The 20,519-nt window shown below is 45.4% G+C and overlaps 11 protein-coding genes across 11 annotated transcripts; 5 read left to right on the forward strand and 6 right to left on the reverse strand.

The window, feature by feature from the left end:
• Window positions 1-1,064: 1,064 nt before the first annotated feature.
• BT62DRAFT_937002 (uncharacterized protein) lies at window positions 1,065-1,883 on the forward strand. The gene is made up of 6 exons (XM_043187233.1): window positions 1,065-1,211; window positions 1,272-1,285; window positions 1,337-1,391; window positions 1,449-1,584; window positions 1,635-1,669; window positions 1,734-1,883. The coding sequence occupies exons 1-4, from the start codon at window positions 1,206-1,208 to the stop codon at window positions 1,569-1,571; spliced, it is 198 nt and encodes a 65-aa protein (XP_043034980.1). The 5' UTR covers window positions 1,065-1,205; the 3' UTR covers window positions 1,572-1,584; window positions 1,635-1,669; window positions 1,734-1,883.
• Window positions 1,884-2,116: 233 nt separating this feature from the next.
• Window positions 2,117-2,861, reverse strand: BT62DRAFT_1080020 (uncharacterized protein; the record flags this gene model as incomplete). Its single annotated transcript, XM_043179547.1, has 5 exons — window positions 2,117-2,292; window positions 2,338-2,381; window positions 2,413-2,475; window positions 2,528-2,610; window positions 2,690-2,861. The coding sequence occupies 5 exons, from the start codon at window positions 2,859-2,861 to the stop codon at window positions 2,139-2,141; spliced, it is 516 nt and encodes a 171-aa protein (XP_043034981.1). The 3' UTR covers window positions 2,117-2,138.
• A 483-nt stretch (window positions 2,862-3,344) lies between these two features.
• Window positions 3,345-4,818, reverse strand: BT62DRAFT_982759 (WD40 repeat-like protein; the record flags this gene model as incomplete). The annotated part of the gene is made up of 7 exons (XM_043189715.1): window positions 3,345-3,579; window positions 3,629-3,729; window positions 3,781-3,863; window positions 3,915-4,085; window positions 4,135-4,243; window positions 4,293-4,539; window positions 4,595-4,818. The coding sequence occupies 7 exons, from the start codon at window positions 4,816-4,818 to the stop codon at window positions 3,345-3,347; spliced, it is 1,170 nt and encodes a 389-aa protein (XP_043034982.1).
• A 575-nt stretch (window positions 4,819-5,393) lies between these two features.
• BT62DRAFT_1011502 (uncharacterized protein) lies at window positions 5,394-5,874 on the forward strand (the record flags this gene model as incomplete). Its single annotated transcript, XM_043177790.1, has 2 exons — window positions 5,394-5,531; window positions 5,596-5,874. The coding sequence occupies 2 exons, from the start codon at window positions 5,394-5,396 to the stop codon at window positions 5,872-5,874; spliced, it is 417 nt and encodes a 138-aa protein (XP_043034983.1).
• A 201-nt stretch (window positions 5,875-6,075) lies between these two features.
• On the reverse strand, window positions 6,076-7,576 carry BT62DRAFT_988916 (Aldo/keto reductase). The gene is made up of 9 exons (XM_043190128.1): window positions 7,474-7,576; window positions 7,314-7,418; window positions 7,114-7,262; window positions 6,941-7,053; window positions 6,798-6,879; window positions 6,646-6,749; window positions 6,476-6,601; window positions 6,368-6,420; window positions 6,076-6,308 (listed from the first exon to the last, which is right to left on the reverse strand). The coding sequence occupies exons 1-9, from the start codon at window positions 7,502-7,504 to the stop codon at window positions 6,169-6,171; spliced, it is 903 nt and encodes a 300-aa protein (XP_043034984.1). The 5' UTR covers window positions 7,505-7,576; the 3' UTR covers window positions 6,076-6,168.
• Window positions 7,577-7,905: 329 nt separating this feature from the next.
• Window positions 7,906-9,257, forward strand: BT62DRAFT_480034 (uncharacterized protein). The gene is made up of 8 exons (XM_043181106.1): window positions 7,906-8,002; window positions 8,061-8,166; window positions 8,217-8,329; window positions 8,485-8,537; window positions 8,593-8,632; window positions 8,778-8,884; window positions 8,933-8,999; window positions 9,048-9,257. Exons 1-7 carry the CDS (start codon window positions 7,987-7,989, stop codon window positions 8,960-8,962), a joined length of 465 nt encoding a protein of 154 aa, XP_043034985.1. The 5' UTR covers window positions 7,906-7,986; the 3' UTR covers window positions 8,963-8,999; window positions 9,048-9,257.
• Window positions 9,258-9,621: 364 nt separating this feature from the next.
• BT62DRAFT_982761 (kinase-like protein) lies at window positions 9,622-12,102 on the forward strand (the record flags this gene model as incomplete). The annotated part of the gene is made up of 10 exons (XM_043189716.1): window positions 9,622-9,748; window positions 9,799-9,884; window positions 9,934-10,017; window positions 10,072-10,331; window positions 10,379-10,755; window positions 10,795-10,810; window positions 10,903-11,015; window positions 11,078-11,249; window positions 11,289-11,704; window positions 11,777-12,102. 10 exons carry the CDS (start codon window positions 9,622-9,624, stop codon window positions 12,100-12,102), a joined length of 1,977 nt encoding a protein of 658 aa, XP_043034986.1.
• A 62-nt stretch (window positions 12,103-12,164) lies between these two features.
• Window positions 12,165-12,536, reverse strand: BT62DRAFT_982762 (uncharacterized protein; the record flags this gene model as incomplete). Its single annotated transcript, XM_043189717.1, has 3 exons — window positions 12,165-12,300; window positions 12,356-12,384; window positions 12,435-12,536. The coding sequence occupies 3 exons, from the start codon at window positions 12,534-12,536 to the stop codon at window positions 12,165-12,167; spliced, it is 267 nt and encodes an 88-aa protein (XP_043034987.1).
• Window positions 12,537-13,047: 511 nt separating this feature from the next.
• On the reverse strand, window positions 13,048-13,766 carry BT62DRAFT_480230 (uncharacterized protein). The gene is made up of 2 exons (XM_043181108.1): window positions 13,493-13,766; window positions 13,048-13,444 (listed from the first exon to the last, which is right to left on the reverse strand). Exons 1-2 carry the CDS (start codon window positions 13,587-13,589, stop codon window positions 13,248-13,250), a joined length of 294 nt encoding a protein of 97 aa, XP_043034988.1. The 5' UTR covers window positions 13,590-13,766; the 3' UTR covers window positions 13,048-13,247.
• A 1,302-nt stretch (window positions 13,767-15,068) lies between these two features.
• Window positions 15,069-15,537, reverse strand: BT62DRAFT_937006 (uncharacterized protein). The gene is made up of 2 exons (XM_043187234.1): window positions 15,398-15,537; window positions 15,069-15,348 (listed from the first exon to the last, which is right to left on the reverse strand). Exons 1-2 carry the CDS (start codon window positions 15,478-15,480, stop codon window positions 15,273-15,275), a joined length of 159 nt encoding a protein of 52 aa, XP_043034989.1. The 5' UTR covers window positions 15,481-15,537; the 3' UTR covers window positions 15,069-15,272.
• A 1,162-nt stretch (window positions 15,538-16,699) lies between these two features.
• On the forward strand, window positions 16,700-18,195 carry BT62DRAFT_997124 (alpha/beta-hydrolase; the record flags this gene model as incomplete). The annotated part of the gene is made up of 8 exons (XM_043190632.1): window positions 16,700-17,083; window positions 17,133-17,201; window positions 17,261-17,330; window positions 17,388-17,674; window positions 17,746-17,786; window positions 17,840-17,873; window positions 17,921-18,016; window positions 18,071-18,195. Exons 1-8 carry the CDS (start codon window positions 16,897-16,899, stop codon window positions 18,193-18,195), a joined length of 909 nt encoding a protein of 302 aa, XP_043034990.1. The 5' UTR covers window positions 16,700-16,896.
• Window positions 18,196-20,519: the final 2,324 nt, after the last annotated feature.

Raw genomic sequence — 20,519 nt, forward strand, 5'->3', positions numbered from 1 at the left:
GTGCAGAATCCGGCTGCTGAGCATGTCACAGCCTTGAAGCGAGTTTTCCGCTATCTGAAGGGAACTCTAGACTTCGGAATCACATATGGAGGGACTATGGATGAGCTGATACCTTATTCAGACTCAGACTGGGGAGAAGACAGAACAGATAGAAGATCAACATCTGGTTATGTCTGTACCTATGCAGGGGGAGCTGTTACTTGGAGTTCAAAGAAACAGCCCACCGTAGCCTTATCCACTATGGAAGCAGAATATATGGCCCTTGCACACACAACCCGGGAAGTAATTTGGCTACGAGCACTCTTAACCGAATTAGGATTGCCACCTTACGAAGCGACGACTATTTTCGTCGACAATCAATCAGCAATCAAATTCGCCGAGAACCCTATATTCCATGCACGATCGAAGCATATAGACATACGGCACCACTTCGTTCGTGAGCGCATGGCTTCAAACGAAGTCAAAGTTCAGCACTGCGCATCAGAAGAGAACTTAGCGGATATATTCACTAAAGGCCTACCAAGACCATTACATGAGTATCTATCTGCAGGTATTCTAGGAACTCGGAATTGAGGGGGAGTGTTGGGATAGCAATCCCGAGCGAGTACGAGAATGTACTCGAAGATACGATGCCAGTCAGCAGCAGCTGACTTGGATCGTGATCCGGACTTATTTAGTATCTCGTAGAAAGATCTCGAAGTAATACGAAATGTATTTAAGTAGAACGTTTCTCTCTCGAGAGGCTAATTCTAGTTCTCTGTTACATTACTCTGCTCTCTACTTACAACAATCTTTGATGGTGAAGTATCGGAATTGATGCATTTCGTGACGCGTGAGTAACGATCTAGTTAATCAGGTTACTCTTTTAAATGAGAAATAACAGGGTAGACAGGACTTCCATTCACTCGTTGCCACAACCTCCAGGCAGTATGAGCTCCAATGCAAGCAATACCAGCCCTCCTGGCGCTGCATGGGTCGGGTATGATATGGCAATATTCTCTCCTTTTTACCGGGGTAAGGGATTGACCTTAGCTCGTGGCAGAATTCACTTACGACATCCATAGGGACCGTCATCTCCTTAGTGTGCGGAGTCTTTCCCCGCTAAGGGCGCCTTTTCTCATCTTGTTGACTTGTACAACTTGTCGGGCATTACATTTCTTCAGGCTTACACCTATTTTCCTAACAAGGATAGGCTCGGTGTTCAGATGGTCGTACGCCTAGTTTTTCCCTTCATCCAGCTATCATCCCTGAAAATCCCCTTCGTCGGCCAGGCCGTGGTTATGATGTCCACCTCATTAAATAGTCCTCATAGGCCCTTTAACTGACCCTCGTTTAGCATACTCGACATCGCCTCCACCGTCCTATGTGCCAAAGTGATGTATATCTACTTTGTGAGTTTCCATGTTATTGCGGTTGATTTATCAACTGAACTCACGCATTGGTGACAGGTCCCCCACTTTGGTTCGATGCTGCCACTCCAAACTCTCACTCCACATGTGGGTTGTGAAGACCGTGGCGCGAACGTTGATCTTGCGATAGAACCATTGCCTCTGAATGTTATCTCGCTGTGATTATCACTTTCCTGTAAGTCGTGGCTTCAGTTCTTTTCCTTCTGTTTGTCAGCGGTTTGCTAGTTCACAGCTCTACTTTTCTTGGCAAATCTGGACAGGTGAGTTTGGGGTTGTCTCTGCATAGACATCTCTTCCCTTTGCTGATGCTTATCAATCAAACAGAACCGTAGTAAGTTCAAGTACATCATGTCGGGGTCAGTTGTATATGACCGGGGTTCGTTCCTCATTGGTTTATCTGACAAGTTGAGAAGGTTCATGAAATTTAAGCCCGGAAACCACACTGTATGTACCGTTGGGTTTAATGTGAATCAGACAATTAAAAATAAGAATAAAGTCACGCGGAACGTATTTCAAACCGGGGATGTAGTCAACGAAAAAGGTTCCTGTTGGGATTTTGCTGGAAAGTTCTAGAAAGGGCAATCCGGCATCATGCCGAGAGTTGATGAGTAAGCCCGAGAGAAAGAGAAAGTTGTAGTAAATTCTAGATACAAGCCTGGAGAGTATAAATACGAGCTCTGTAGGAGCTGCAGAATAAGTTCATACCATCTGGCCTTACCAGCCTGGAGTCTACCCTGCGCAACACCGAGGATTTCCAACAGTTCCTACGTTCACAGTGATGCGAAGACCTTCCATAGCCCGATCTACCAATTCCACAGATTGATCGCCATTTGGATCCACACCATATCTGTAGATGGTTTTCATAGTGATGGAGTCGGCATGACTAGAAGGTAGTCAGTTTCCAAGAATATCATGTCGCAGTACGTACTGGCGAACATGGTGACAAAACTCATCGGGATATTTATGCAACTGCTACAGCATGGTCAACATCGCTTCCATCTACACAGGATAAGACGCCGAAACAGTACAGAGCTGGAAGTCTTCGTGAAACATTTGGCGATGATTTCTGTGAAGACATATCAGACAATATCAACAAAGAATATCCCGAGAGTCCTGACCTCCACCAGGTAGAATATCTCATGAAGGCTAAGAAATCCTCCCATCCCTACAACTGTACCGTGGTGAAATCTGTACAGCGACGCTGAAAATTATGGGTAGTATCTATCAACCATACTTGGTCTATCGGAATAATCTCCGGAACGCCTTTCAAACAGATCTACCGCTGCTTGAGTGGAGGTTCAGTACAACCATCGGATTTCCGGGAGTATCCAGACACAAGACGTCGCCGTAGATGGCAGCCCATCGAGCATAAGTGGTCCATGAGTACTCTGTGGGTATATCCCAGAGGTTTCCCATGAGTGGGAGTCCTTTGGGGCCGGGAGGGAGATGCATACGTCGACGTTTATGCGAGAGGTGAAACAAGCAGTATAACAATAGGACACCAGATGAAAAAGACGCTAGCAGGAGAGACGAGGACATGGACAAAATATCACAGTTGGTCCCTCTGCTCTCATACTTAAGTCACACCTTTCCGTCTCCGCTCCCTATGATCCTCACAAATGGATTTGAATCAGACCAGGTGATAGTCTAGGATCGAACGTATGAATTGGTTCATGTCCCTGCACTCATTATCGTAACATCTGACAGTGATCGCGCTATTGAAACCTGATGATGGAAATAACTGGTGCGATAATGGTAGCGAACATCGGTGTGCTGGTCGCCCTAGACAAAGGAACGACGAAGAAAGGATAGAGTACCATCCGAAGGTTGTGTGAAATAAACATTCGAGTTGAAGCCAGGAGTATCATTTCCCTGGTATGATATCGAGCGTGACATCGAAGAAGAATGCTTGAATCAGCTGGGATGTCCCCCTTCTCATGTTTTATTGAATGCTATCAAAGACCAGATTGTGACGAGTTTATCCTTGGCACCTCCAATAAGCCACCGAGACCGCTCTTCCCTTTCCTGTTTACTCATACCGTCCTCGTCGTCATCTGCATCGATCTGGTACTCGGATGGTGACCGTGCAAACGCGATAGCCTGGCATCCGTTCTTGTGGTATTTCAAAGTTCCTAGCGGTTTAAATGATTTTGTGGAATAGAGACGAATTCTGCTGATATCGTAAGCAAGAAAGGGCGGAGGGGGGGAAGATGACATACCGTCCATCCCATCCACCTACAGCGCAAACCCTGCCGTCATCACGCATCGCGACAGCCCCGTTTCCCGGATGATTCGTTCGATATGTCTTAGCTACAAACGACTTTTTGTGTCGTTAAACAGCGGACGGGCTTTCATTTACTAAGCAACATACCAACAAGTCGTATCGACCAATCAAATGATCAGCAGACACCGTTAATGCCATGGAATCGTCGTTTGTTACGCTCATCGCCATTACTATTATCATTTATCATCAGATGTCAACGAAGGTGATGAAAGCGCACGTACTAGCCTCAGCGTGTAGTTTCGCCTTCCATAGCACTTTCCATCCCAACCCTTCAACGGACGTCGTCCGATCTGACTTGACAAATTCCCGCAATGTTACATTTCCACTCTCATACGCTATGAGTATTCGGAGAGTGCCGTCATGTTCGAATAGATGGAGGGACATGATAATACCTTGATATAAATGAGTGGAATGGAAGTAAATGTCGAACATTCCAATTACCAGTCGCCTGATTCCCGCGCCCGTCTGTTGAAAGGATGGGCCCGCAGCTTTCTTGCTTCCCTATGGCAGCGTGAACTCGAGTGCAAGACGGAAGACACCAAATATCGGCCTAGGCAACTGTAAGAATCTGTTCCCGGAAAATGGTGCTACCGCAATACCTCTGAAGATTCGACTAAATTCGGGAGGGCAATAAAAGCGTCCCCGAATTGGTCCTTGGACGATGAGCCCGTTTGGCCATCATCCAGCAGCAAGAGCATCAACGAAAACCTGCAATAGTTCAAAGCATTCACATCCATCGAGTATTGAAGGACAGGAACGGGTGATTCAGATAGAGCTGCTGATCCTCCAATTCCTGGTAGCTCCTCGACGCGACGCCATACGTGAAGCTTATTGTCTCGACCTTGTCTGATATTTCCCAGTTGTGAATTGTGCGCCTCCAACATGACCGACAGCGACGTACGTGATGATGTTTGCTCCCCACTCCTGTACACCGAGTATCCCGTCGTCATGGGCCTTCCAAGAGGATATAGGACGCAATGTACGCGTCGACGTGGATACAACGAATCCAGAACCGTCCCCAGAGTAAATTCGCTCGTTGTCCAGGGAGATGAAGAGGGCAGTCACACCAGAAGAATGGGACCGAAGGATATGGCGTGGTGGTGGTGGTGATGAAGGTTCGGACATTTTGCCGATCAAGTCAAATTTCGATTTTGCGCTACAGTCATCTTGTCCACCATTCCTTGCCTCCTTGTTGCCTCTCGCCATCCCGCCATCGCCAAGCTTTTGTCGTCTCTCTGTTCTAGAAAGCTGCTTCAGACGGTAAAAACTGCCATATCGATAGTGTCGCTTCTTGACAAAGGTAGGCTTTTCTCCACGTTCTCGCTCAGTGCGGTCGCCTCATTGCTTCCCTATTTTTCAAGGCGGCGACCCATACGCATCGAGCCATGGACCACTCTAGCAGTATACCTCGGATCCAGCCATTCTCATCAAATCTTCAGCCTCCTGCAGTCTTGAACGCTGCGTTTTGGCTGCTCATGTGCTTTCAGGACTACAGCTGTTAACTACTTATTTGCTGATGAACGTTCCCTCACCACAACATTTTTTCGATCCCTCCGACCTCGTTAGCATAAGCCTGAATTGACAGATCTTCTCATACAAAATCCAGATTCGTGTCTTCACTTTTTGTATACGGTGGTCCATTGGTAGGCAAGAATATAATATCTGACCTTGTATCAAAATAGCGTGTCCGCCAGGTAACAATGGCGAATTCAAGTGAAGAGCAACTTCGTGTGTGGGCAGCCGAGGCGTTTTATTGGATCACAAGTTCTGAAAGCACTTCAAGACGGACTTGCCTCGTTTCTATCATCGGAACCAGATCTTGCCCCAACATTAACCAAGTAAGCCAAGCTTTTCCTTCTGCTGCAACTTCGTCTCTTACCATATCTACCAGTGTTTCCACAGTATTGCTCGGTTCGTTCCTCGGAACAGAACCGAAGCGCGCGCGACTCTTGTTCCTTGCGTTTGCGCCCTTATATTAGGGAGGCCTGCGCTGGGGACATCGACCACAGTTCGTTTCAAACTGTTCCTTCATCATCTTCGTTCTTCTTCAACCGTAAGCACTGTTGTGTTATCACTCACCCGCTCTACGAGTCCAAGGTATCTCGTGCCAATATTGCTCACGAGCACATGGATCTTTCCCCAGACCGAAACGGTATTCTGAGTGAGTTGAGATTGGTTTAGCATGTACCTGTAATTAACCAAACGGCATGGGCGCCGATCTCGAAAAGAAGGACTAGTCACCGAGTCAAATCAGCGATACTCTAAAAATTTCAGCGATCAATCGTTTCAAGAAATGCCGCCTTCAGTGACCAGCACGCTGATGTTAGCTAGTCTCTACTGTTTTGGGACATGGAAATTTAGGGCATTCTCACAGGCCTGTTTACTTTCTGAAGAATTTTGTATCTCACTGGTAATTTGATTCCGAAGTAGATTTGCAATAGAAGTACACGGTAAACGTTGTGACGGCGATTCATCTCAATATCCCAACATGCGCAGGATTCCCCATGCAACAGTAGATGCAAGACACGTTACAGCTACACGGCGTGCGATCTTCAAGTGTCTAGGCATAGCTGCACCTGCTAAATCAATAGCAGTCACTTCCTCTGGGGAGAGTTCTACAAGTCGGTATGAAGATGAATGACAATTGGATCACTGAAGACTGAGAGATCCATACCAAGGTCCCCGGCACTCAGATACCCTTCCAACCTGGACTTTTTCGAGCTCGTCCTTCAAGGATAACATGTGAGAAAAACATCCGAGTTAAAGCGAATAAGCAACGTACGTTACGACAACCGCACCTTTCGATTTGGTCCATGCCAGAAGGATCTGGTCAGGAGTCACACCGTACTTTGCGGCGAGATCGTTAACTGGATCATCGACTGGGCCTCCAGGAAGCGTCGTAAGTGGACTAGAGCTTAACGGTTAGATCGTGCAACATGCTGGCAGGAGAACAAAACATGCATAAGAGGACTGTAGGCTTCAATGACAATACCCGCCTTTTGGCAGTATTCAACAATAGGGCTCTGCCGGGCGTATACATATGGATGGAGCAATATCTGAGAGGGATTAGATAAAAGCTTATACAGGACACTACAAAACGATACCTGGTTAGCTGCAGGTTTGATATTGGAAGAGGCCAGTAACAACGCGATCTCATGGACTCCAAAGTTGCTGACGCCGATGCTCCTACGTAGTATGATAAAATTAGTAGAAGACGAATGAACAAAAAGTGCTATTAATAGCTCGCTTTGCCAGTCCCTTTGCCTGGAGAGCTTCCATTTCTTTCCATACGGTGGGTATGTCAGGGACTGCGAGCCTCGGATGATGGATGAGATACAGGTCTACGTAGGTGACTCCCAGCTGCAGAGAAATCCAAGTTCAGCCTGCTTTTACCTATGAACAAGACTGATCAAGGCTCACATTCTTCAAGCTATTCTGGATAGACGTCTTGATATCCAGTCCGTCCGTTCCGGAATATTTGGTAGTAATGAATATCTCACTTCGCGCTAGACCGCTCTCACGAATCGCTACTCCAGCTTCTGTTTCATTTCTGTAGCTTTGAGCGGTATCTAGAGCGAGATATATGACGAATTCAGCTAGAAGTAATGCGAAATACTGACCAAAGTGGTTGAATCCGACAGAGATTGCTTGGTCAACCTGGCTTATAGGGTCATCACCATTGCCGAGTTTCCACGTTCCAAAAGTTATGCTTGGCATAGAATAGCCTGCCAGAAGGAATTATCAACAATGAGACTGCAGGACAAAGCAGGTTAGCCGTACCACTATTGAGTTTTATAGGTTCCCAAGGCATCTTGTAGAAGTCCTGGAGTTGGTGCAAGATGATATCGCGGCGAGTCTCACGCTTGATCCTTTGAAGTTGCCAGGTTGACTCATCAAGTAACGTGATCGTGGTACCTTCACCCTTTCGTCAAATGTGTGGCGTTCAGGATTCAGGGAAGTGGCGTGCACGTATCACACACCTAAATCGTGACAGATGTTATCCCCATTGGCAGACATCGAGGGCGCTGAGACCAGCTGTCGGATATGCTTTTACTGCATTTGTCAATCTTTACCGGACAGCCGAGCTTGACGCTCACAACATCTTTTCGTCCGTGTCATTGACATTATGATCTCGTACTTTTATATGGGATATCTTGCCGTTATGATGCATACTCCAGAGCTGGAACACTTCGGACAATGCTACTTAAGGCTTGGGTAGCATTTTTTTTGTCTTTCATAATTTAGGGTTCCCCTTCAAAGACTCAAGACCAGAAAAAGTATATCCTATCGCCAATGATGGATTCCACTAGTGCGCCGTTCAATTTATATTGGCCTTTTCCTTTTATTATCTCTTTATTTCCTCCCAGTTAAGCCTTTGGTCTTACGGTTGGAATCATGGAGATACTTGGCTGGAGTGGACGTTTGTGGTCGAGTTTCTCTCCAAGTCTTAATAACCCGTTTCAAATACAGCATGTTCGAGAATTATATTTTAGATGATTATTTGTTCACTTTTGATCTTTTAGAATTGTTTGCACCATCCTCGCCTCGACACCTCTGGTTGTTGCTAACTTCGTTGTTCTGGGCACATTGATCAAAAGATTGGGTCCTGTATATAGCAGGCTGACTCCCCGGATGTGTGAGTCGCGCAGCCCCAATACCTGATACTCATCCTAAGCTGTTTTTAAATTCCATCACCTTCTGCACCTGCGTAAGCACCGTCTCTCCCCTGTATTCTCAATCCATTCACCATGATTTGTATATTTCAGGATTGCGTCGCCTTGATAATACAAGATGTTGGAGGAGGCATTGCATCGGCAGCTACAACTCTACCAGCCACCAATAAGGTTTGTAAATATTCTCCGGAGAGTTTTGGTGATTCTAATCATTCTTCATGTACAGGGTGGAGATATAATGCTCGGTGGCATTGTGTTCCAACTGGGTCAGTAAAGTTCTTGTAATATCATTGACGATAATTAATCCTGCTCCCTGCGGCTGCTATTAGTGTGTATGTCCTTTGTGCTGCTGAGTTGCTTGTATGATACTTCAAGGACGTCCCGATCGTTTCCCGTACTGCGAATTGCCAGGTAGACGTAGCTTCTATGAAGCCTATTTACTCTCGCGGCATCATGAGTGGAAAAATGTTGCTCATGTTAGGGGCTTTGACCCCCAGCACCATCTATCTCTATATTCGGTATGTTTGTTTACTTCACTCCTTTACCTTCTCATTGTATCGTTCCAGGGCTGTGTATCGTACTATCGAGCTAAGTGATGGGAACGGCGTAATCATCTCCATGCAAGTGTATTCAGTACGTCTCCTCTATTTTCTTGGATATCACAGTAATTCAATTTTGAAGATGTCTTCGACGGTGCCATGGTGGTCCTAGCGATCTACATCATGAACTTTGCGCATCCGGGCCTTTTACTTGGATCAGAACAAGTAATACACTCTTCGGAGGATTCAGCTGGTGCTCTAGAGCTTGGGACTGAGGAGACAGTTATGGCTGAGCGTAAATAGTTGGCTGACTCGTCTTACATTAGGGAAGACTCAAGGAAAGTAGATACTAGACATTCTTTCGAATCCAATGTACGCCTAGATTATGAAATGTATATGTATAAACAATACCATTCGGCTTAGCATTTCGGGAATAATCTGTGATAGGTAGTAGGCGTCACAAAAATTCGGGTCTTCCCCAATCTTCTCCAGCTCGTTGCACTTTAGCTTTGTCTCTTGGAATGCCACTGCAAGTGTCGATTCGGCAGAGTCGGCATGTCCAGACATCGTGACTGCTCTGTGACGCCGTGACGGGACTATGTTTGTTCTCTTTCTGTTCTCCCATTTCCGTCATCGTCAATCGCTTCCTCCATTTCTTGTTCATCTACATCTACAGCTGTATTTTTATTCCTTCGAAGATTTGAATGACCTAATGCATGTCTCTCTCTTGGATAAAACGGAAATCGAGACTTCAAGAACTTCTGAAAAGTCATGGCGACGAGGAGGAGGATGGGCTGGCACTGGATCGGTTGCTGCACGGCCAGAGTGTTATTGGGAAGACATGTATGTGCATCAAGTCACTTTTATGCTATGTACCGTGCTGATTTTATTAGCGAGGACTATCGAAATCGACTCCATAAAACTTCAGGATAAAGATTTTCAGGCGGTCGGGAAGCTTGACTACGGCCAGTTTGGCGTAGTTCGTTCCTTTTTTCCTTGGAAAACTCAAGCTTCATCGTTGTGTATAGATCGACGTTGTCAAATGTAGACTAGATGGGCGCGTCTATGTACGCAAAACCATCGAGAAGAAATTTGTGTTGAGAGCGCGTGAGGTACGCTGTCAGGAACCAAGTCGGTTTGTATGCAGCTGACGAAGTCAAATAAAGCAATGCTCGCCGCAGCTTGAACGCGATATTCTGCGCCTTGCAACAAAGACCAATTCACAGTGGGTGCCACATTTGCTGTGTGCGTTCCAAACCCCGATGCATTTGAAGCTCGTCATGGACTATGCCGAGGGGGGTACACTCTGGGACGTGTTGGAATCTAGCGCGCTGGACGGCAGGATTTCGGAACGCGATATCAGATGGTGGGCACCACAGATCGTCAGCGCGATTCATTGGTGTCACTCACAAGGCTTTGTGCACAGGCAGGTCTGAGATTCTCACGCACAAACTCTCATTGACACCGGAACAGAGATATCAAACCTCACAATTTCGTCCTCAAACCTCACGCTCACATTCTCTTGATTGATTTTGGTTCGGCGGCCCCACTTCTTCCCCGCCTGCCGGATGGCAGTCAGCGTTTGCCGAAGCAGTATTGCCTCGTCCCATGTGGAACTTGCGATTACATCTCGCCCGAGATACTCAAAGCCCATGAGCGCGCACTTGTTGCCTTGGAAATGGAAGATGATGACCGCAGCTCTGAATTCGAACATGGAGATGATGTTTATGGACGAGAGACAGACTGGTGGAGCATGGGTGCGATGCTGTATGAAATGGCCTATGGTCAAGCGCCCTTCTTTGCAGAGGATATCCGTAGGACATACGTGAAGATAATGGCTGACAACGTTTGTTTTCTTCTTTATCCTGTCTAACGAATGCTGATCGGAGTCCAGAGATACATTCCGTTCAATAATAGTATTCTTATTACACCTGAATTCCAAGACTTCTTGCGCAGGTGAATGCACCATTCTCCAGACTTATTAACCCTGCTGATAGGGATTCACGAAGATTGCTCACTGATGCCGAGTTCCGTCTGGGAAGACACAACGTGGCCGAACTCACCTCTCATAAGTTTTTTGCCAACGTTCGCTGGACCAATTTCCATGATGGTAGGTTTCTCGTTAAATAATCTTTACATCTGCATTATCTTAATGTTGATTTTGGTCTTTAGAGGCCGTCCCTGCAGACGTTCACGTTCCTAGGTTCACCTACACAGATGCCAACGTTGACCTTCAGATGGAGGTCGACGGATCAGATGGCAATGGATCCGAGTCGAAACCCTTTGCTTTTTCGGATCTTTTCCAGTCATCTGTTGGATCATCTCAGGGTCTCTCTATTCTGAAGTCTATAGCGACACCTCGACCGACATCTGGAGATAACAGTTCGCCCTTCATCGGCTTTTCATGGGGACCTATGATAACTGCATTCCCGGACCTGGCACCTCACTCTCGTGAATCCATGACTGGTACACTCAATGCTCCCAAACTAGTCGGACTATCTCCGGCCACTACTGGTTCCACGCCGGCACCCCATCTTCTAACGCCGACGCCCAATTCACGTCCTTTCAGCACCCCGATCCGATCCGGACCTCGAACCCCATATCAGATGCTTTCACGGAACAGTACTGCCCGCCGTACAACAGTTACAAGACGGCCAGTCTCAGATCGCGAGGCCATGAAGCAGCTCATTGACTGTGTTAGCATGAGCGCGCATAAGAAAGTGCTAGAGAGCGGTCGGAAACCACATATCTTGACGTCCATTGGCAGACGCAGTCGGTCAGCCTCGTTGAAAGAGCTTCGTTTCCTTCCCTTGGAGGATCCACGACAGATACCTGTGCACGTCTCTGACTCGGAAGAGGAATCTGACACAGACATGGAGGCTCCGCAGAGCCCGAGTCCGAGTCCTAGGCCAGGATCCGTTTTGTCGAAACGGAGTGCGACGCCTAACGCTACAATAGCATTTACTCAGCGGTCGAGCGATTTCTCGCAGCGGACGGGTACGGATTTGTCTGTCAAAGTTGCGGAGAGGTTTCAACAAGATGAAGACGTCAGTATACCTCGTGTGCGAGTAGGGTCGAGCCTTTCATACGAGAATACGACGTTTAATAACTTGGAAAGTAAGCATACTTCGATCATGGAAGATATTCATAGCATAGAGGGCCGATTAAAACAGTTGATCTCTGCTATCGCGCATTAGTTTGAGACCTGATACCTGTTACATACGACGATTATCTACATGATCTTTCCCTATCCTCATCTTTAAGCGTCGGCTGCCCACACCCATGGGCTTTCTTTTCCCCCTTGCTGTCGTGAGATGTCCTCATATTCTCGAGCGCGGGTATTGGAGCTGTCGAGCCTATGGTTTCCGCCGCCTATCGGCGCTCTACATTCAGGACTAAAACAGAACTAGGTTAAGAGTTGGCAACGATTACATTGATTGATGAACTGACCATTGACTAGCCTCCATCGCTCCTCCGCACTGAAAAGATATTTCAGCTTCTCAGACATCTGTTTAGACGATGTATATACCTCTGTGATAACGAACGTGTGGCCATTTATGCAGTTGTAGAAATGACCTCGATGCGAAAATCCTAAGGCTTGAACAATGTCTTGTTTCTCCTGCAAAGACATCGGCTGATAGACGGCATCATTCATGATGTGATCTTCCAATTTTCTGTATTCTGTGAAGCAACGCTCAATTTTGGCGTGGCAGTTCCCATGGAACCATCGACGGTCTTCAGTGACCTGGGATGAATCACTTGATGGACGGCTTGCAAAGTATGACAGTCCGGGCTTTCTCAAGCGTCTCTTCAACTTCTTCTTGTCCGCCTGGACTTTCTCTATCAAGCTATCCCGAGCGTCTGCTGATGCACCATCTTTGAAAACCTGCCTGCGCTTCTCCAACATCGAAAAACGAAACTGTTCAAAGTCACAACAGAGCATCAAGGTGGCGGAACGAGTGGCCAGACGTGATGAACATGAGAGATGGTAATAGCCTTCTGACAGTCGATGATGCACGACTGATAGATGAACAGTGTGAATGAGTACCAGACATTACAATGACGAGGAGCTTCAGGTTCGTTGGAAGTCATTGGAACATCGTTCCTATCGGTGTCGGTGCTGCAGGAAACTTGATAACGGGTTTCAGAAAGTCGGTCGCCTTTGCCCGGAATGACATCGCCTTGTCAATGGTATTTTGCCTATAGCTCTAAATTAGGATTAATAGATCCTGTAGACAACATACGTGTGAATTAGAATAAACAGCCGGAACCTACGCAAGAAAGAGAAGGGCGTACGATACATCTTGATTCTGCGTTTTGATTCTGCGTTTCCATTCCTTTTTCATCTTGGAGTCTGTTGGTTCTTGTGGCGACAGAACGGACGGAGTAGCAGGTATATGGCTGTCCCAGGCTGGAGTTCAAGTACCTGGGGAACAAGTGACGGGGCTGCAATCCTTGCTCGGAAGGCCTTGTATGTAAGATAGCCCATCAACTTGACAATTGGAAGGTCGAGATTGCCTGGGGAACGAAGTAGGTTTGCTGTCCATGGATTAGCATGCAGACTGAACCAGGAAATGTGATACACACAGAGAATGATAGGTGGTACCTCGGATAAGCCATCGATCACCCTAGAGAGCAAGTCCACCAAGTTTTCGAAAAGAAGATCAGTGAGAGGCGCCTCCATAGTGGTATCAACAGATTTTCCCTGCTGTAGAGCCCATCTCAAGTCCTTGACGCCGTTGATGGTGGGCTTAGTGAAAAATAGTATGACGCGATACAGGTAGTGCAGATTGGGGTTATGTAGCGAATGCTTGACAGAGTCTCGGCTGAAAGGAAAGGCGATGGAGACGATGGATGCAACCGATTTGGCAGATTCAAACTGGACTGAGTAGTGAGACTGGGCGCAAAGCAAGGAGCGGAAGACGTACATCTCGACGGCATTTTGAGCTTGGCTTGGGGAAAGAGACGACATGATGCCAACTATCTGACCACCTAGAACCTCTCCTGCTTCAAAGCTCGACTTGCTCAAATCAGCCAAGCCATTGGCGGTGGCCACCGCTGTATCTATCACACTTTCAGGATGTACTCTACCTGGACTAGGAGACAGAGGAAACTTGTCAGATGTGCAGGAGTTGGCAGTGTTATTTAACGCTTACAGCAAGAGCCTCGGAAGGTTTTTGGGACCCTTGCGACGGAAGCCGACGCCAGGAGAAAGGTGGAGTAGGAGGAAGAGCAGTGGCAATGAAAAACTGAAAGGGAACCAAAAGGAATATAATCGTCAACAATGTCAACGTAGTTACTTGCAACGGTTGCCTTTTACTTGCTCTTCCTCTTGATAAACATTATCACTGCCTCGATGATATTCTATGCTATCCTCGAAGGAAACACTTACTGATATTGAGAACTTACTGAGATGGCTACCTTCAATTCCCTATGCACAGATGCGCCAAAATAGATTTATATTTCTGCCGACTAGAACTCGTCTCATCACGCGAAGATTGCAACAATCATGCAGGCACTCAAATGTTCAACACCGCACTGTAGGAGGATCTTTGAGAGTTCCCCGATTGCTGATTTCAATCCACCAATTCAGACACGACTGTGTAGACACCCATCGCAACCATTTTGTATCTGCAGCACACTATCTGCCCGTCTTTTGTGATACTTGAACGCCCTCCGGTCTGTTACATAATGAAACCATCGTTAGGCGGATATACTATTTCCCTGCTTATCCCAGTTGTCCAGTCGCCCAGAAAAGTTTTCAGTCGTATGACCTTTTTTTTTTCTGGCGATCACTGGCGGGTTTACACATACACCTCGTGACGAGTACCTTGTCAGATAGAAACTTTAACACGTATGTTCACAAGCCTTTCTACCTCTGTTTCTGATCTATCATTTTGTAGTTCATCAACCCAGTGTCGGTTTTTGAGATTCAATAATGTCACATCATGCTATAGGGTGTGACACCATCGAGAAGAAGATGGATTTGTGCCACTATCCAGATGATATATCGATGTGACCCATCTTCAAGTCTGGTCACTCTGCTGGCCATGAACGTTGAAGATTGGTCGCGGTACTTCGACCTTCATGAATAAATGTACCTTCCATCCGTCTCTTCTGCCAAGAATTTATCAAATGCCTCAAGCACGTCTCTGTGTTCTTCGTTGCGTCCTTGTTCGCGACCTTCGCGCTTACCTATCTGGATACCTTCTTTCATTGCTGAAGCTTTCGCCTGTTTAAAGCCCTCCGCATATCCAGCATTCCAAAGCTTCTTTTTTCCCCCTCATTAAGCCTTTTCATCATTCCTTCTTCCCAACCTCTTCCCCTCGCTTCAAGGCTGTGCAGCGCCATTTTCAATTCATGCGCTTCAGACCTGAACGTTTGAACTTTGAAGCAGAATGCTCTGCCTCAGCACACCATTTTTCCAATTGAGCTGTGTCGAACTGAAGGCGTTTCAAAGCAGACTCGGTGTTTTTTAACTGCAACTTGTACCTTGCAATGTCATCTTCCGATTGTATTGCACTCGTATCCGCTTCGCCTGATCCTTCTCTGCTGAAGCGCTTTTCATGAACCATTTTTTGGCTAGCGCTTTGGCATATTTGGCATGAGCTATTGCTTCGTCCGCCCGGTGGGTCTCACACTCTAGGCGATCAGCAATAACTTGAAGAAAGAATTCGAGATGCGCCGTAACACATTCTCAGTCACCGTGGCTGCCAGCACATGAATCCACGCCCAAAGGATGTCTGTGATGGCCCTTTGGGAGATGGAACCTGAATGTGTCGTGTTCCAGAAATCGAATCAGGTTTGAAGAGGAACTGCAGGTAGCATCCCGAATTAGGTTAACTATTTATTCTGTGGGAAGGCTAGGGACATGTAATTGTCAGGCACTTCAGATGCCTGGTAGATGATAACTTCGACTTACTCTATCTTACTGCTATAGCTCGGAAACTGCGCCGAGGCAGAGTTCTGTGGGTCCACAAACTTAGTTGGCATGACTGTCTTGAGAGGAGAACAGTGGGTCTGGGCTCAACTTTTCACTGTCAGAAATCAGGACATGCAAATAACACATGCGCAATGGCCATCATTCGGCTGTTCTGCTGTGGGAGGAACCAGTTTGCATCCAGCGCTGAACTCATATCAGATACGGCGCTTCTCGTTCTTGTGAATGAAACTTAGCAGAGTTTCGAGCTATAGTGAGGCCCCATTTCGGGAGGGGTCTCGGCGCTGATAAATGGACGAGCGTCAGGTACGTGTTTCCCCACTGAGTATCGGTCTCCTCGGTCCGCAATGATTATGCAGCAATTTTCAAGAAATGAATGCGAGAACCAAGGGGTAAAGGTAATCTTTTATACGGCGAATGCAATGCTAACGTCTGGACTTTCATCAAGGAATACGATGAATCGCTTGGCGTACGCAAATCTTTATGACGTCCGGCGACCTGGGTATCAATAATGAGCTCACGAAGGACAGTAGGATCAGTGCTGTCGTTTCTTTTAGCTTCGTAATCCCATAGAAAACCGCAGCCATTTTAAAGACAGTAGCCGGGAAATCATTATAATTCAATCCCACCGAGACCATACAAATCTACAGTATGCGTTATCTACTCACAGGGTCCTAAATCATCTCAGTCAGATTTCACAGGCCAATGCACCGTCGGAAGTGTAGTTCATTAATCAGACGACCCTTCTTGGCTATGTAACTCCCTTTTCCGATTTCCCCACATGATTGCAGCACACCAAGAATATATCTTTCGCAGATAATTTCGACCCGTGGACATTTACAACATGCGCTGGATCAGTTCGTTTCTGATGCATACAGCTTTTTGCAAATGTTCCAGTTCGTGGCGATGCTGTCGGATAATCTATCGACAGGCGTTATATGGTTTAGTTCCGCACTGTATAAAATGCAGGGCTACAGTATATGGCGGTATAACAGTACATACCTTGCTTTAGGTGGTTGTTCTTTATTCCCTCCTTTGCCTCGGTACCAAGATGCATGTGCCATTTTTATCCCAGTTGATTTCGACTCTGGGTACAATCTATCCTACGTCTTCGGGACCAGTCCCTCCTGGCGTCACCCCGTTATCCGTTGTTGAACTTGCCTCATTTGCGCCGTACACGCAGTTCGCAAGGGCGGCATATTGCGGTTCAGACGCCTTGAAAAACTGGAGTTGCGGAGGTACGCGTTGTGCTCCATGCCTTTTCTGTTGCTGAGGGCCGTCTTTCAGAGGCTTGTGATGCTGTATCCGACTTCGAACCTACACTTGTCGGTGGCAATGGAGATGATGTCCAGTATTGTTAGTGGTTTCCCCAGCCAGGCCAGCCCACATAGAAAGGCTGACATATATTCTTCTAGTTTTCGTTGGGTACTGGCCATCCGAGGACGCCATAGTTGTAGGACATGAAGGCACTGACCCAACCCAGTTGTGAGATTGTTCTCTGTCATCAAAGTTCTAGTGGTTTATTCTAATATTTTTATTCAGTAAATCTGTTTTGACAGATATTGAAGCACTCCATCATACCCTTGACATGAATCTTTTCCCTGGTGTCTCCAGTGACATTTATGTGCATGGCGGTTTCAGAGATGCACAGGCTTCAACAGCTAGGGAAATTCTCACTGAAGTTCAATCACTCATCGAGTCCAAGGGAACCAGCAATTTAGTTGTCGTTGGACACTCACTCGGGGGAGCTCTGGCCGAACTTGACGGCCTTTTCTTCGCTCTAAACATACCCTCTGCATCCATCAAGGTAATGACTTACGGAACACCTCGTATGTATCCTCGCAGCATATACAGATGCATAACTCAGCTTCCATAATTTACTCACTCCGGATCTTTTTAGGTGTCGGGAATTTGGCCTTTGCGGAGCTCATCGATTCTAAAGTAGGAGACATGGTTAAGTATCTTTCGTTTGTGCTGACCCCTTTGACCTATAGGTACCAAACTTCAAGCGGATTAATAACAAACATGGTATGGTGACACATTCAGTTTACAATACTGATCCTGATCGAATTCAGATTTTATCCCTATACTGCCTGGAAGAGACCTCGGATATGCTCAACCTGAAACCGAGATCCATATCCTCGAACCAGGCTCTGCTGTCGCTTGTCCAGGTGGGTCGAATTTCCTTAGTCTTGTCTATATAACTGACAAAGCAATTATTGCAGGAAATGATGATGTGACTGACCCAGAGTGCCAGATCAAAACAGTTCCAAATATTTTTGAAGGAAAGTTACTAGATCATCTTGGCCCTTATGAGGGCATTTACATTGGCACAATATTTTGTTATTAAATTCAACTCTCCCAACTCAAGGCAAAGCTTAAGTATTTAGGCTTGGCTATTGTCAGTCAACTGTTAGTGGTTTAAATTACACACTTTTTTAATATTAATCTTTATGATGACACATTTGATGGTTGCCAGAAAAGATCAATATTTGTTGCATCATTTGTGGCTGATAATTGGGATAATTGAGACCAGTTGTGAATGTTGCATGTGTGCAGAAAACATATATACATGAAGGCCTGTAGAGGCCAGATATATGATAAAAATCCATTCCTCTTAGGTGCTATATAGAAGAAGTATCAACCTGAAACATGGTGAACTCACACCAGTTGATGTACTTGTATTGACAGAGTATTGACTGACATTTTACCACTTTGGACTTTCACAATTCACATTGTTTATCCCTGACAGACATGGAGGCTGTGTGCTTCACATCATCACATCTCATTTCCTCTGTTGAAATGGCCTAGCCTGACAAGTGGCCTTATTTGATACTCTCTGAACTTGCATCTAAAGTATCCTATATAACAGGAGCAATGTTTCTCCACACATTGATGTGCTTGATAATGGATGAACAACTAAGTCAGGCAAAAGAGAAATGTGATCTCAGTCACTAAGGCTTAATCACTCTATGCACTATCACCAATATTGTTGAGTTTGAGTGTTTTAAGTATGATAGAAGCACTCTGCAGACTCAAATAAATTAAGAACAATTGTATAAAGACAGTTAACTCAGTGCTAATTTGCTTCCTAAGATGCAATACTCACAGGAGTGATGTGGATAAGACACAATATGCAAATTGAGACTTAAAATTATAAGCTACTGTGCTCAGCTTAATTTAGAATGCTCTGAAACCTAATACTAAGTCTCTCAAGCACTTTGGCTTGACTAGCTGCACTTATGGCTAACTAGCAATCTTTGAAACTAAAGAATTTGTATTCTGATGCTGAAACTCTTATTAAGCCAGAACCCAAATTATGCTGAAACTTGTAGTTTAATTAAGACTTCAATTCTATTTGATACAAGAGAACTTAGCAACAAAAGCTACTCAAGTCAAGGTTAGATGCAAAGCCTTTGATCCAGAGACTAACTACATTGAGCCAGAAGGCCTAATCATGGGAATGGGTTATTCAACATGTGATTCCCCTCTCTCCATTCTTTTATACATGAGTAAAATATACAGAATCTATAAATAATATAGTTCTATCAATATTTTCTATTGGCTAGCCTGGAATCAGACTATTATTCTATCTTAGCACATCAAATATAGTCCTTTTAGGTGGTTCTGGAGCTCCATGGAGCTCCACTTCATCAGTCCAGAAATAGCAGCTATACACTTGATCATCTCAGTTTCACTTACTATACTTGGAGTCACCACCAATCATGATTGATCAGTAATTTAGGTTGTTTAGTGCTGATTATAGATGATCTGAGGCACTAATCAAGTACTGCAGCTGTTGCTCATCCCATTTCTAAGTCTCATGCAATACTCTGTGTCTGATAAATCATGACTTGTACATTCTAAGCTAAACTTGAGATGCTAGTCATAGACTAATGAGTTCTGTTCTGCTTCTACTCCTGGTTTGGATGCTAGCTGTCTTTAGCACTCCACTGTGTGTCATAGTAATATTCTTTGGATTAGACTAAGATCTACTAGCCTTTATGGCATTTAGAATTGGCTCAAATGTGATACCACTTCTAAGTCCAACTTGACTTAGTATTTTATCAAAGTGTAGTGCAATTTCATTAAGTTTAACTTAACTTTGGATTATTATCTCAGTGTGAAGTTAGTTCTCTAAATTCAATTGGACTTGGAATTCTTGGCTAACATGGCTATCAGCTCAGAGTCTCTGCTATAGCCTTTAAATAGCTAGCCATATAGACTTCAGCTTTGTGGATATATTGTTTAAAATTCACAAATTTTAGAGCTGGATGTATACACTGCATATCAACAACTGCTTATCTATTTGAGAAAAATATAGACAGATCTGCCTTATCCAAAGTGCTTATGGATAGCAGGTTTGCTGCAAGTGATGAGAAGTGAAGTGCATTCTTAAAGATCAGCTTTACTTCTTTTCCATCCACTCTGAAGGATTGACTGTTCTCTGCCTAATGATATTGGAGCTACCATTATCCTCAATGGCTGAGGCACTGGTGTAAAGAGCTACTAGTGTGTACTCAGTGAAGTCATCTCTATTCTTGAAGAGGTAATTGCTAGCACCAGAGTCTATAAAAGTGAGTGTAGTAGTTGGATTTCAGTTTGTGAATGTGGTCATTATGAATGCTCTCTCTTCAGGTAAGATATCACAAATAAATTTATTTTAGTTGTTCT

This window comes from Guyanagaster necrorhizus, assembly GCF_019112545.1.
Source record: "Guyanagaster necrorhizus MCA 3950 unplaced genomic scaffold BT62scaffold_37, whole genome shotgun sequence".
In the NCBI taxonomy this organism is placed as follows: domain Eukaryota; kingdom Fungi; phylum Basidiomycota; class Agaricomycetes; order Agaricales; family Physalacriaceae; genus Guyanagaster; species Guyanagaster necrorhizus.

What these genes read in the sequence shown, in the direction of transcription:
- BT62DRAFT_937002 (XM_043187233.1), top strand. An exon ending in AAGTGATGTATATCTACTTT is followed by an intron (nt 1,392 to 1,448) that starts GTGAGTTTCCAT and finishes CATTGGTGACAG; the next exon opens with GTCCCCCACTTTGGTTCGAT.
- BT62DRAFT_988916 (XM_043190128.1), bottom strand. Translation starts at nt 7,504, where the DNA reads ATGCCTTGGGAACCTATAAAACTCAATAGTG. An exon ending in AGTCCTCTTATGCATGTTTT is followed by an intron (nt 6,602 to 6,645) that starts GTTCTCCTGCCA and finishes GTTAAGCTCTAG; the next exon opens with TCCACTTACGACGCTTCCTG. An exon ending in TCTGAGTGCCGGGGACCTTG is followed by an intron (nt 6,309 to 6,367) that starts GTATGGATCTCT and finishes ACCGACTTGTAG; the next exon opens with AACTCTCCCCAGAGGAAGTG.
- BT62DRAFT_937006 (XM_043187234.1), bottom strand. Translation starts at nt 15,480, where the DNA reads ATGGTTCATGAAAAGCGCTTCAGCAGAGAAGGATCAGGCGAAGCGGAT. An exon ending in TCGGAAGATGACATTGCAAG is followed by an intron (nt 15,349 to 15,397) that starts GTACAAGTTGCA and finishes AAACGCCTTCAG; the next exon opens with TTCGACACAGCTCAATTGGA.
- BT62DRAFT_480034 (XM_043181106.1), top strand. An exon ending in CAGGCTGACTCCCCGGATGT is followed by an intron (nt 8,330 to 8,484) that starts GTGAGTCGCGCA and finishes TGATAATACAAG; the next exon opens with ATGTTGGAGGAGGCATTGCA. An exon ending in CTCTACCAGCCACCAATAAG is followed by an intron (nt 8,538 to 8,592) that starts GTTTGTAAATAT and finishes CTTCATGTACAG; the next exon opens with GGTGGAGATATAATGCTCGG.
- BT62DRAFT_480230 (XM_043181108.1), bottom strand. Translation starts at nt 13,589, where the DNA reads ATGGAGGCGCCTCTCACTGATCTTCTTTTCGAAAACTTGGTGGACTTG. An exon ending in GGTACCACCTATCATTCTCT is followed by an intron (nt 13,445 to 13,492) that starts GTGTGTATCACA and finishes ATCCATGGACAG; the next exon opens with CAAACCTACTTCGTTCCCCA.